The sequence below is a fragment of the Zootermopsis nevadensis genome, unplaced genomic scaffold, assembly GCF_977971745.1.
Source record: "Zootermopsis nevadensis isolate Lab colony 2312 unplaced genomic scaffold, Znev_1.0 Znev_ptg000002l, whole genome shotgun sequence".
NCBI lineage: Eukaryota > Metazoa > Arthropoda > Insecta > Blattodea > Termopsidae > Zootermopsis > Zootermopsis nevadensis.
The window spans coordinates 22,469,405-22,483,282 of NW_028259134.1; the positions used below are offsets into that span (position 1 = coordinate 22,469,405).

The 13,878-nt window shown below is 40.9% G+C and overlaps 1 protein-coding gene across 9 annotated transcripts in view; it reads right to left on the reverse strand.

The window, feature by feature from the left end:
* Positions 1–13,878, reverse strand: part of LOC110840003 (uncharacterized) — a 41,395-nt gene that overhangs the window by 24,448 nt on the left and 3,069 nt on the right. The window contains exon 1 of one of the 9 annotated variants that reach the window (XM_087353935.1): positions 13,503–13,776. The exons of 2 other annotated variants lie outside the window; for them this stretch is intronic. In XM_087353935.1, coding sequence (XP_087210061.1) covers positions 13,503–13,606 — 104 coding nt within the window. In that variant the 5' untranslated portion in view covers positions 13,607–13,776. Of the gene's footprint in view, positions 1–1,264; positions 2,527–4,119; positions 4,208–13,502; positions 13,777–13,878 lie in introns of those variants that run through there. 6 more of the 9 variants (XM_087353938.1, XM_087353921.1, XM_087353925.1 and 3 more) reach the window with 6 other exon arrangements.

Below are 13,878 nucleotides of genomic sequence, written 5' to 3' on the forward strand. Positions count from 1 at the left end.
GGCTCCACTCTGCTATCAGGGGTTCTCAAACTTTTCCAGGCCCAGAGACTCAATCACCATTTTTTATCGACACCCGGGTCGCAAGATTAATAAATTGTTTAACAGTAAATAACTGTGCATTTTGTATTTACGTACTTTCGTAAGATTCTCAAAATAAACAGCGATTATATCCTTAAACGGCGTTAACCAGTTGATCTTTGCAATGGTGAAGTGTAGTGTTTTCTTCGCGGTACGGACTGAATTCGTAAGTTTCATTTGAAAGAGCTTCGGCTCCAAAGGTTAATTAGCGTTTTAGTCGTATTATTTCCTTAAACAAGGTTAACCAGTTGATCTTTGCAATGGTGAAGTGCAGTGTTTTCTTCGCGGTACGGACCGAATTCTTAAATATAATCTAGACGAGCTTCTGTTTCAAAGGGCTAGCCTAATTTGTTGTAATTTTTTCAAATGCATTTCCTAACTCGTTTATTATGGTTACCGTCAGTTGTCTGAAGAAATTTTACGTATGAATTTTTGGAGCAAGGTCCCTAGCTGTAATTTTCCAAACTTGTAATGCGTTCAGGTGTGGAATAACCGGTTATCTCCTTTCCTTTTTTTCGATTTCCCACATATTATGGGTCTCTTTATTTTATAACAACTCCATCGTCTTTAAATAACCCAAGTGCCAAATGTCGCGGTTCAGTCTGTATACCCCTGTTCCGTAATCGGGAGGTCACTGATCCCATTCTCGCCCCCCCCCCCCCCCCCAGATGGCAGTGAACCTGTGAAGTATTTTCGTGGTTTTACTCTTTCTATCAAGATAAACGTTACAGCAATGCCTTCAAATACGCAACGATCGCGTCCTTCCAGATTCCTCCCAGTTCATTTGCATCCTGCACGTCGTTTCATGAACAACGAGACGTATGAAGCCGAGGCGCCTACAGATTCTCATTACTTTCTCGAGAGAGAGAGGAGACACTCGCAGTGCTTTAAGACGTTTTTGTACTCCAGGATGAACAGCCCCATGGTAATGCAGGACGGGCATTTGGGGTTATACCGTCTTGAAACATTCACCTCATCGCCATTTTTAAATAGTCTCAAAATACATTTTTCCCTTAGGTTGAAATTGAACGTTTCACATTAAAATAAAAAAAAACCTGTTAGCTTACAGAATTCGAAGAATTTCTTACGCTTGCAACATCGGTATCCTAGCAACCAAGTATCGCAAGACTTTGACACCTGCATGTTATATGACAACTACGTTAAAAACTTCGTGTTAGGAACCTACTTTTCGCTTTCCGCCTGTCCCACTTGCCTCCCGGACGCCGTGGATTTCCCCTGAGAAGCGGATGAGCTCGCAGATTCGGGTACCCTTGGCGTAGCTTCGTCGACTTGTGTCACGACTCCCATTTCGACCGGGGTTACCCGCGACACAAAGACGTTTCTCTGGTTGCCAGCTGTCAGTGTCCCTGCCACCTCGTGTTGCGATTTCTCCTTGTCCTGGCTGGTCTCTGCGTTCGTGTGGGAGGTGGCCTCAGACATTGCCAAGTCTACGTCCCTGCCAATATCGCCCGTGTCGTCTGACCAGGTCATTGTCGCCGCTACACCGCCCATGACCTTTGTCGTACACGTCTCACGAACGGGTACTTTGCTATCGCTGGCCTTCACCGTCACCGATTCTTTCTTGTTACCTCGCTGATGGACCGAGGACTTCTCTCTCACCTCGCCACTTCTGCGTTCTGTATCTTTCCTCTTTGTTCCGGTACTCACAGCTAAATCAGTTCTCCTGGTGTCGTAACAGCTGCTCACCAGTTCCTGTTCCCGGTTGACTCCTTTATCCTTCGTTCTCGTGGGAGTAACGGGCGATGCACCTGTCTTATCCTTATCCCCTTTACCGTCACTGTTCGCATCCGTCACTTGTTTGAATTTTTTGAAGAAACTAAACATCTCGTATCCGTTTCCTTGGTAACCAAGGAATTCGCCTGACGGGGGAATGTGTCAAAGGCTGATTTCTGCAAACGCGCGCTGACGAATGTTACGTTTTGGAAGTTTCTCTACGCAAGTTTAAGTGCACAGAAATCTGGTCGTCCCGCGGAGTCCCCGACATTTCAGCGCACTCTGTTACTCCGACGTTCAGAACCCCGCACGTAGCCACCGACTGGCGTCCTTGCCTCGGCAACACGCGGGGATCTCTCCCGCCTCTTGTACTAGCTTGTCTGCAAATATCCACCCCTCCACTCTGTGCTGTCAACTTTAGTCACCAGGTGGCACCCGATTCCTTCAGAGAACTAAGTGACTCACAGGATTCATCGCCTGTCTGTTCATCGGCGTAGTGCCTTGACGAAATTTTTGTATCGGGCGGTCCAAATTTTTCCGCTCCACCAAATACATTTCTTCTTCTCGCACACCGTCCACTCTTGCTCTGAATAAGTTTCGTCTCCGATAATATCAGCAAAAGCTCCTTGTTTCTGCGTTTCCTTCGTTAAAGTAAAAAAATGTTTTATCGAAAGGAGTCATGGTGACGTTACCATAGACACCACGTACGAGACAAATCTGCTACATAAAATTCAACCCTCAAAGGATTGATTTAGTTAAGCTCCTGTAAAATAAAAAATGGCTTCCTTATCTCTTTGAGACTTAACAGCTGGTCACTAATTCGATACCAGGTGGGAACCATTCGGATTCATGTGCCTCGGAGTGGCTCTGGGGACCACCCAGTCTCTTGACTATTTCTTGTAGGGAAAGACGGATTGATCATGAAGCTGACCACTGCAGTTGTTAAGAAGCGTAAATTTTTTACTGTTTGAGTTCAGCGTCATTAACCATTTCCATGCTACGCACGATTCATCTCGTTCCTTTGATGTCAGAACATCAGCGAAGAAATATTGCCTCGTCATTCACGAGTCTCTCCTTTTCCGCCTGTCCTGGTCTCAAAGGTCACATCACCTGTACAGTTGAGTTGACGTCGTTACAGAATAATATTAAATCCAATACATCGATTCCCCCTCAGGGGCCCACATCAGTGGGTACGGGGACTGGCACCCCCGAGGTACCCGAGCTACCCCAATACCTGGGGGTATAGCTGGTCCGCCCTGTTTCCGGGGGATAGAAATTCGGAGGTATGGTCCTCCAGGTTGGGGCTTGGGCGTGGGGCTAACGACCCCATCCCGGAATAATTATTTGAAGTGAAACAAATACGCGATAGATGGAGATGTTTCTACGTTCCCAGCTGTGAGCGACAGGAATCACGATGGGTGTAGGATAATATATTCATCTACATCTCCCCTTTAAAGTGCTTTTTTTGCGCGAGTTTCCCCATCAAAATATTGTATACAAGCAGTGTTTCCTCAGAATACTCTGCTTGTAACATGCATTTCAAATTTATTGACTTTACTAACACCTTATTAATCCAGTGATTAATGAACATTTAAAACTTTTAAGCTACTCTCTATGTAATTTTCTCTTCTCCCTGCTACTTAATTTCTTTTCTGTACGGATATATTTCAACACTTCCTTTCCAAATGCTTTCCATATTTATTGTTCGTGGACCAAAGTCCATCCATATACAAGGACTGAGCTTTTTTATGTACTGTTCAGCCTTAAAACCCTTGTAGTATCGGCAACTTCTCCGACACTTCTGTAGTGCGCGTAATCTGAAGTATAACCTGCCAGGGATCACATCATATTCTCTAACTATTGCTGCTTCTCAGTTTATTTGTTGGTGTCTGTCGCAGACGGAATGAATTTGTAGGTTTTATTTGGTTCGCAGACTAAAGATCAAACATTTTCCCGAAAGAAATTAAAATATATTTGTGACACTTACGTTACTCATCCTTGTTTTCGGAGACGTGGAAACTTATCGGACATGTAAAACGTATAATAACAAATACACCTTTAAAAGTCGATACCGTATTTCGATAAAGTCTCGAAGTTGATACGTTAAATTTAACCACCATTCCCGTTATGTTCTTACAGCTCCATGTGATGGTTTATGGTTACGTATACGTTTACCATACTCTGAAGATAGAAGCGATTTATTCCTCCGAAACTTTGTTAACCACAGACACGACTACACGATGTCACAACCCAGAAGAACGTAATCTTTATCACGTTAAAACTATTTACACTAGACACATGACTTGCCTTACGCATTTGCAGTTCATCGCCCGTGTAACACAGAACAGCCAATATGTTTCAACACTTCACTCTGTTCCACCGCTCGAACAAATGCTTGCAGTTTCCGACAGAAATCAACGGGCAAAGGATGTAGCTGTAGATAAGGAAGGGCCCGGCTGATAAGGGAGTCCAGTGGGGGAAGGCGGGGTACTCACAGACGGATCAGATTTCCTACTAACACCCGTTTCAAACCACAACTGAATTATACGCTCATCAGGCTGAAAAAGTTGGCAAATTTGATTGAGGTTTTCACAGCAGTGAGTCTGAAGATGGCTGTCTTCTGGGTTGTAACGCTGTGTAGTCTTTTATAAGTTTACCGACGTTTCGGAGGTCCTTGCTGACTCCTTCATCACGCATTCAGCTCCTCGTTCAATGTCTACAAGGTGCAGAAGTTTAGATGACAGCCATCTTGTGCCAGAACAGAGCCTTGATATATTCCAAGGTCACGACCTACTTAAATGTTCCCTAAAGATTTTAAATCTAAATGGTAACTATGTTTACCACTTGCTTTAACATTCAGTTCCTCTGAATTTTGCGCACAGAGTGTATTTGAGTGTTTCGTATGATTCTCAGAATAGACAACGATTATTTCCCTGAACGATTTTGACCAAACGATCCTTGTCGTGAAGACGCGTGGTGTTCTCTTTGAGGTACGAGTGAAACATTTAAATAGACAAGCATCATTTGACGCTGTGTGGTATACGCCATTGACAATGTTTTTTTAAATAAACCGCAAATAAAAAGCCATTAATGTAATAAATTCCGTGGCTTTCCTCAGTTATGGTAAAGTTCATGACAGGGCCCCATCTTGAAGATAAACCACGACAGCGTACTTCAGAACAATTTCCAGTTTACAATGCCAAACTCTGTTAATTTGTCACCGCAAATTCTACTTCATATGCGGGAATTCCGTGGTTTTATTTTTGATCTGGAAAAGCCCGCTTTACTTTGGCAACCTTCCGAAGTCGTCGTTCACATTCGTTACTTATTCGTGTTTTTTTCCGTCTAATCACAATTGTATATAAATAAAATTATACATAAGATATTAAGATATCATTTACATATTTAGTACATCTTTTTACTACATGTTTCGGTTACATTGAACCATCTTCAGGTGTAAAGTTAAAAAGTTAAGTTACGTTACAGGCCAATGTTAAACCACTATCACTTCAAAATATACCCTCACTCCAATGAATTTAGATGTAAACATCATCAGAAGTTACACAACAACAGTAATTAAGTTTTAGTTTATAAGATTATAATTTTTAACTTTTAACTTTACACCTGAAGATGGTTCAATGTAACCGAAACATGTAGTAAAAAGATGTACCAAATATGTAAATGATATTTTTAATATCTTATGTATAAATTTTATATATTTATATACAATTGTGATTAGATGGAAAAAACACGAATAATTAAATTTTAATTCACAATATGACGCAATTATATCAACATTCGTTACTGTAAGCCTGATGTAGTTTTTTTAATATTCCATACTCATGAGATTTCGGTCACTCAGTCCACGTAACTTTTGACTATAATTTCAGTTTCCATATTGAAACTCTGTTTTCCGCAATTCGACGAATATATTCTTGCTGACTAAAAATAAATCCCTGGTTAAAAGACTTGGCGTGGTTAGAACATGCGTATTTCAGTCTCTCGCCATGAGAAATCCAAATAGTTGACATTAATGTGCTGCCATCTGGACACTTAATCATCGTAGTCTGAACTTCTCGAGACCATCCTCGCTTCTGGTCAGATTTTTGTAGGGAACGTTCCCTGTGTTAAGTGAATGTGGTGGGTGGTATATAAATGGAACATGGCTCACCGCGTGACAGGAATATCTATCAAGTTCCACAGAACCTCTCGTCCGTGGGGGTGGAGTCTATAAGAGGTGACTGCTTATGGCTTCCATCATCTTAGTGACAACGGAGGAGATCCTGGAAGCAACGGGACCTTTCGCTACCGATAGATACGTCTAGATCACGCTGAACATCGCGAAACTTATCAAAAACGAAAAAGAACGTACATGAATCAAGGATCAAGAATCATATATTTAATTTATTCATCTATATTCACGTTAATTTTCAGCGTAATATCTGTATTTTTGAAAACTAACCGATGCTGACATAAATTAAATTCTTTCCGTGTATTTTCGCGCAAAATCCCAAATACCAAATTTAATAAATATCGTTCAAATTATTGTTCTTAACATTTAATGAAACAGGAACCGCGAAAGGGAACTTTGGGCACCCCTAGACGGCTAAATCTGTCGAGGGCAGGCCCCCCCACACTCTGTGCGCCCCCCCTCCCCTCACCCGCCTCAAGATGACCGCGGGCAGTCTATTTTGAATCGGGACCTACGTCACACAACACCGCCTTGAAACCAATCCGTCGGGACGCTGGCAGATTCAGACAACCGGGATACCTAATTCTGCAGTACAGCACCAATGTCCGTCTTATCAGAGATCTGTATCCGCCTGGAGACTTTTCCTATTATTTCAGCATCTTGACGCTCGGCGTCGTATTGTATGACGTCATAACGTTCGTCTTCACTTTATTCGGAACCCTATGTCGACGTCGGGGCGATAAGCGTCCCGACGCTTGGAATTATGTTGCCAGCGTCGATTCTGACGGCGTTCCGAGGCTTCGTGGCGATTAGAATCACAAACGAACTGCGATATCTAAGGCACGAAGCAGAAGTTTATTATGTGAAATTCGGTCAGGTTAGGTTAGTAAGTGAAAGTCGATTTGTAGTCGTGTCGTATGGCATCCTGAGGCTCTGCGTCGCTCTGTTCGGAATATTGGTTCGGCGTCCGGGCACGTGTCGGACTTTGGCGCAGTACCTCAAATGCAATCACATGTTTTCGTTGGGCCATAACTGATGTCCGCACATATGATGAGTATTTATAGCGACTTTCAGTCAATCGGGGTGTTGAAAGCAGAAACACGCGTGGCACAGCGCGTGGTCTCTGAACACGCTTCATCTGACGAGGATTTGCAAACAAGGCTCCATCATAACCGCCCAAATCTGTCTCTGTTTGTCCCTAGGGAACAAACAGGGCCCCTAATTAGTATATATAAATTACAAAGTTTGTTTATATCTATCTGCGTGTTAATTTACGGAAACTACCTGACGGATTTCGATAAAATTTAGTTTTGGAGTGGGGTATAGACATTTAATTTTGGTTCGAGTCGGACCAAAATATTCGATTATTCATTTACCATAAGCTACCAAGAATCTATGTTCTTAAAACTGACGGATCGTACATAAAAATTGACAAGTGTTATAAAAAAATACAGGCCTATACCCGAATAAGACTCTCAATTCTTATGTGAAAGATTCTCTTTAAGCGGTGAATATTTTCACTAAAACTTACCAATATCAGTAGTCACAATTTTCAAAAGGTCCGATTAGCCATTATTATATTTTGGTTTTGGTCTGTATTTCAAGGAGATTATATTTTTTAAAATCTGCTTTAGAATTTAATGTTAATAAGTGAGTAGTTAGTGGTGTTTGTATGCCTTCTAAATGAGGTTTGAGCAGCTGAGTATTTCTGGGTGTTTCGATGTTGTTTCTGCAGAACAATCGCATTATTTATCTCGTTCCTTGAACAAGTTGCCAAGTATGTGGTCACGCACACTCCAAAATATTTTATGTAATTTATTTTCGAAACTGACTGGCTGTGGCAATATGCGCTGTGGAATACGGACTTACAACCAAAAAAATCCATAAAATTATTCACTTTCATGTGACATTAAACATGAGTTCAGAAATTCGTATATCAAATATTCACCAAAAAAATAAAATAAAATAAAGATAGCAGTCAATTGATCTTTATCATTGAGACGCGTTGCGTTTTCTTTGCGGTACGGGTTCATTAAAGATTAAAAAAAAACCAGTCGCACATGACAAGCAACCTCAAAGAAAAATTTTTATACGCAGCAGAGAATATGGTTGCCTATCATTCAGGAAACTTTGCAAGAAATTTGTAAACAAAATAAATGCAGCTGTTAACTTCTCTGTCTGTCTCTCTTAAGACATTACAACGTTTGCCGCTGATAGAATTTCGATTAAATTTGTGCACTCATTCCTAGTTTGGTCAAAATCGAACAGAAATATTTTACGAGAAGACTATTAGCTTCTCAGGAATGACTACGCTGCATTAAACAGAGAATTTTATTATGCGTAATAGAAGTTATGAGCGGTTGCTTAAGTACTTTGCACAATTTCTATAATTTTTAAGACATACTCAGGAAACACAAATAGTTTAGCCCGCTATACCAGCACATTCATTCCTGTCACACAGCGACTGAGTATCATAGATTGCTCGAATTAATGTTTCCACTCACTATTCTTGCAAATGTGTGGTTTCCATCAGTGTATAAAGCACGGTTAATAGTTTCCTGTCAGTGCGTCAAACTATCTGCTCATTGCCAGCGTTTGGAGTTTGCCAGAAATAATAATCACATGAAAAAGTCCTGGCTGATTGGTTTATAGGCACATTTTATATGAGATACCTGACCTCAACCGTGAAATTATACCAGATCGTAAACTGAGCTTGTAACAAAGATGGTCATGACATGCAAATGTCTCGCTGCTGCCAATATTTATCACATATTTTCTTGAGATTATGGTAGGAACAGACATATTTACAGTCAGATAAATTCTATACACACACAGCACACAGCAATATTAGACCTACGTAAAAAAAAAAAATCATATCGAAGCGTAATATTCTCTGTAAAATTATTGATTTTCTTGTCACGTGTTCATTTATATTAAGTGCAGTTTTAATATTAATAATCATTCTATATTCTCAGAACTAGGGACATTCTCCGATGAAGACGGACCTGTTTCGACCGGGTTTTACAGCTAAAGAATTCAAAATGGGGTTCTTTGTCTCTATCCGATGTTATATAAAGTTAGTAAAAAATTTGTGTTACTAATCACAGAATGTAGGGTCTTGCCAACGCACCCGGGTCATTGTCCCCCGGGTTTATTGGACCCTTGACTCCGTATACCCTCGTAAATCAACCAGGAAACCCTCTAAATGTCTAAACACTTCTTCGCCGTTTATGTAGTAATGATATCAGGCCTGTAGAAAAGCAATGAATATTAACGAGGGTCGAATTAACCGCGACACCACGAGATGTTGACATAAACACATTTATGAATAAACTATCGATATTTCATATAGTACAAGAACTGTGTTTTTTTTTAAAAAAAATAAAACTTTTACAAAGTGAATGACCAGAGAGTATAAACTGAATTAAAATGCGGACAGACATTAACTGTTTTAACCTGTGGTTGCGAGAAACATTGGTTCATTAAACATTTCCGGATTCAGCAAGACTCCATATGTTTTGTGGGTGTCTGCTCGTTTGTACTGGTTTATTACGACGCTGAGATGAGACTTCAGACTGGAAAACAGAAACGATAGAATAAATATCTCAGTACAGCTCACGTACCAACGTCATTAACCCTATCGAACGCGTGGTTCGTCTGCAAAATATTTCCTTTTACTGTGATAATCAAACCAAACAAATAAATATATTGTGCGGGAAGAAATTTGAATTTCGGGCGAGCCACAGCTTCCGTGGTTCTACTCAGTATATCACACAGTCACTACCATTGTAGTATATATAGATAACATACGGAACCGACAGATTTCCCATCATATATTTTGATAGAGTCTGAAAAAAAAACAGTATCACCAACTGCCGAAAAATCAGTACCTTCAGCTTCATTCAAATTTCCATTCGGATAAAGCCTGGTAGCCCATGAAAACCTGTGATTTGGCAAATTGACGAAGAGAAGGGAAATGGAGAGAAGAGAGGAGAGCGGAAGAGACTGGAAGAGAGGATTTCAGAAGATAAGAGAGTAAAGAAGAGGAAACGAAAGGAGAAAGAGGTGAAAAAGAAGAGATTAGAAAATAGGAGAGAAAACGAGAGAATATGAGAAAAGAGCAGCGGAAAAGAGAGAGAGTAGACAGGAAATAGGAAAGAGAAGAGAGAAGTGGTAAGAGAGCAGAAGATCAGAGAGGGGAAATTTGGGTTGTTTCGTTAGGTTAGGTTAGGTTAGGTTGGATTGGGTTAGGTTGGGTTAGGTTGAGTTAGGTTAGGTTAGGTTAGGTTGAGTTAGGTTAGGTTAGGTTAGGTTGAGTTAGGTTAGGTTAGGTTGAGTTAGGTTAGGTTAGGTTAGGTTGAGTTAGGTTAGGTTAGGTTAGGTTGGGTTAGGTTGGGTTAGGTTGAGTTAGGTTAGGTTAGGTTGGGTTTTAGGCGTCGTTTTTCAAATTCGTCTTTTTTGTTTTCCTTGACTTATGTACGAGTTCAATGGTATTCTGTCGGCGTCGAGACGACAGACGTCACGACGCCCGGCGTCGTTTTTTTCCAATTCCCATTTTTGTTGTCCTTAACTTACATACGAGTTTAGTGTTATTCTGTGGCGGCGTCGCGACGACTGACGCCACGACGCCCGGCGTCGTTTTTCAAATTCGTCTTTTTTGTTTTCCTTAACTTAACGTAAGGGTTCAGTGGTATTCTGAGGAGGCGTCGCGACGACTGACGCCGCGACGCCCGGCATCGTTTTTCAAATTCGTCTTTTTTGTTTTCCTTGACTTGACGTAAGGGCTCAGTGGTATTCTGAGGAGGCGTCGCGACGACTGACGCCACAACGCCCGGCGTCGTTTTTCAAATTTGTCTTTTTTGTTTTCCTTGACAACGTAAGTTTTCAGTGGTATTCTGAGGAGGCGTCGCGACGACTGGCATAACAACGCCAGGCGTCGTTTTTCGATGTTGAATGTATGTTGTGTCCGGGTTATATATGGTTTTAATACTAATTGGTATAAGCGTCGTAGAAACTGGCATCGCGACGCCAGGCTTCGTTCTTAAACTTTGTTTGTTCGCAGATCTTGTTTTTAATGCCCTGCGTTTATACCTACGCTTTTACGGAATTCGGCATTGGCGTCACGACACTGCGTCGGTTTTCTTTCGCTTATATGCTCTACATAGTTTTAAACGGTGGTGTCAGGATGATAGGCGTCGCGGCGTCTAGCGCCGTTTATCTAAATCCGTATTTTTTTTCTTCCATGGAGCATGTACTCTGACATTTTGTTGCGACATCGCAACGTCAGTCGTCGGAACGCTTGGCGTTGTTTCTTGAAAAGGAGGTTTGTATATATGCAATTTTTCTGTACGTATCGACGCTCTGCGTCGGTTATCTTTCGTTCTGTTTGTGTTGGTTAGGTCTCTATGTTGTTTAAGGGGTGGCAGCGGGACGATTTGCGACGCGACGCGCGGCGTCGTTTATGGCGGCGTCGCGAAGCCCGATTTCGTTTCTTTAAAGACTTTCTGTGACTTCTCTTGTTTATTTACGTTGCTAATAATATTTTTTATTAAAGTATCTCTGTTTTCCTTCGTCGTGTGGTTGTTGTCAATTTGACTTGATTTTTTATGTTTCCTTTCGCTTATGTAAGCCGTAAGTGGAATTTGACAAACACGAATATACCGATTTGCACCAAACGCGGCATGCTTATTGTTTGAGAGCATGAAGAGAACATTGCAGCTGCCAATGTCTTCGTCGAGGTTATGTGAACAATGGCTACGACTCGAGAAATTGTCCTGTGTTTGATTCCCAGTAAATGCTGTGTCTAGCTCGTAGCAACCTGAGTTTTATGATTCGGTGAGAAGATTACAGTAGAAAAGGCCACAAGCCCGAAAAAACTGTCCTGGGTTCGAATCCCTGTTAATATTCGAGTAACTTTAACTAAGACGTACAACAGGAAAACTGTGCCAAGACCAAAGTTGTCCTGAGTTCATTTCTCGGTGATAATGTCTTCTGATTCTTGGTAACCATGCACGACAGAATAGCGCAAAGAACAGAATTGTTTGTTTCGGTGAGGAGATTACAGAAACTAAAATCTCAAACACGAAAATTGTCCTTCGTTCGAGTCTTGGTGAAGATGTTTTGTTAATGGATTGTACTTATTGCTATGATATGTAAAGATATATATCCGATGATCAGGTCTTTGGTTCTCTTTCTGTCGATGAGGAGTGATAAGAAATGCGAACATTTGTCGAATTTCCCAGCAGTGATACAGCATGTCCCAAAAAAAAGTATTGCAAATTGTTGACGAATGTAATGGTTGTGTGTATACATATTTTTGGGACATTCTGTATACGATTACCTAATGAAAAAGAACACTGAAATTTGATGTTGTGATACCCCCTAATGATGGGGGTAGTCTTTCCTCCGAAACGTTCATATATACCGACATTAATACGGTGTTACAACCCAGGGTCTAGAAGGTCTCGAACTGATTCAAGTGACTCAGGATAATTTACAATTTCATTCTTGTGGATTTTCGGGTTTTTACCATAAAAAAAGAACATTTCTTTAAACAGATGTTGGAAACATTTTTAGATTTGTTGAATATTTAACGAAATGCACAAAAATTAATTTTGTGTGGTCAGTTTTAGCGCTAATTGATTCCTGCTTGCAATAAATGACCACGAAGGCCAGTTAGATACAGAATATAGCGGAACAAGTATTTGGATAATATTTGTATTCCGTATTCGCTTTTACTAAACCTTACGTTCTAAGTGCAAACGCGTTCCCTTTAATCCCCGATGGAGGATTTTGTGATTTGTAGGCAACCCTGATCACGTTTGGGGTTATTTATAACTCACGCGGTTAAAAAAATCACATCTAAAAATATTAAATAACTCAGTCCGTACCGCGAAGAAAACACTACACTTCACCATTACAAAGATCAACTTTTTAACCTTGTTTAAGGAAATAATACGACTAAAACGCTAATTAACCTTTGGAGCCGAAACTCTTTCAAATGAAACTTAAGAATTCAGTCCGTACCGCGAAGAAAACACTACACTTCACCATTACAAAGATCAACTTTTTAACCTTGTTTAAGGAAATAATACGACTAAAACGCTAATTAATCCTTTGGAGCCGAAGCTCTTTCAAATGAAACTTAAGAATTCGGTCCGTACCGCGAAGAAAACACTACACTTCACCATTGCAAAGATCAACTGGTTAACCTTGTTTAAGGAAATAATACGACTAAAACGCTAATTAACCTTTGGAGCCGAAGCTCTTTCAAATGAAACTTAAGAATTCAGTCCGTACCGCGAAGAAAACACTACACTTCACCATTGCAAAGATCAACTGGTTAACGCAGTTCAAGGAAATAATCGCTTTTTACAGTGAGAATCGTACGAAATACATTGTGAGAGGAAAATTCTGAGTTCCTGGTGGAATAGCCCTGCTCAGAGTTTGAGCAGGGCGTAAAATTGTTCAGATAGAGAAGGTTAGAAAAAGCACTCACCAGTATTTGAAAAAACTCGACAAGGCAGACGAATCAGGGTCTGCGTTCTCATTCCGTTCGATGCTGCTGGCGAGCTGTTCGAACAATTCTGGGTCCATGCTCATTCTTATCTGAGGGACAGGAGCTCGGTAATATGACACAGTTTTTTTAGTGCAGACACTACAAAACACTAATCCTCACTAATCGGGCAGGAGACGCGACACATCCGACACTAGTTTCAATAAGTCGGGTTATAATACTGGCCACCACGGATGATTTTTGTTAATGGCCGCGGTTGCTAATTAGGCCGCAATATAACGGGCAATCTTACCTTGCTTGTTATTTACAGCGACAGAGGGTAATCACAGCACCCTCTGTTAACACTCGCGAGTATTTT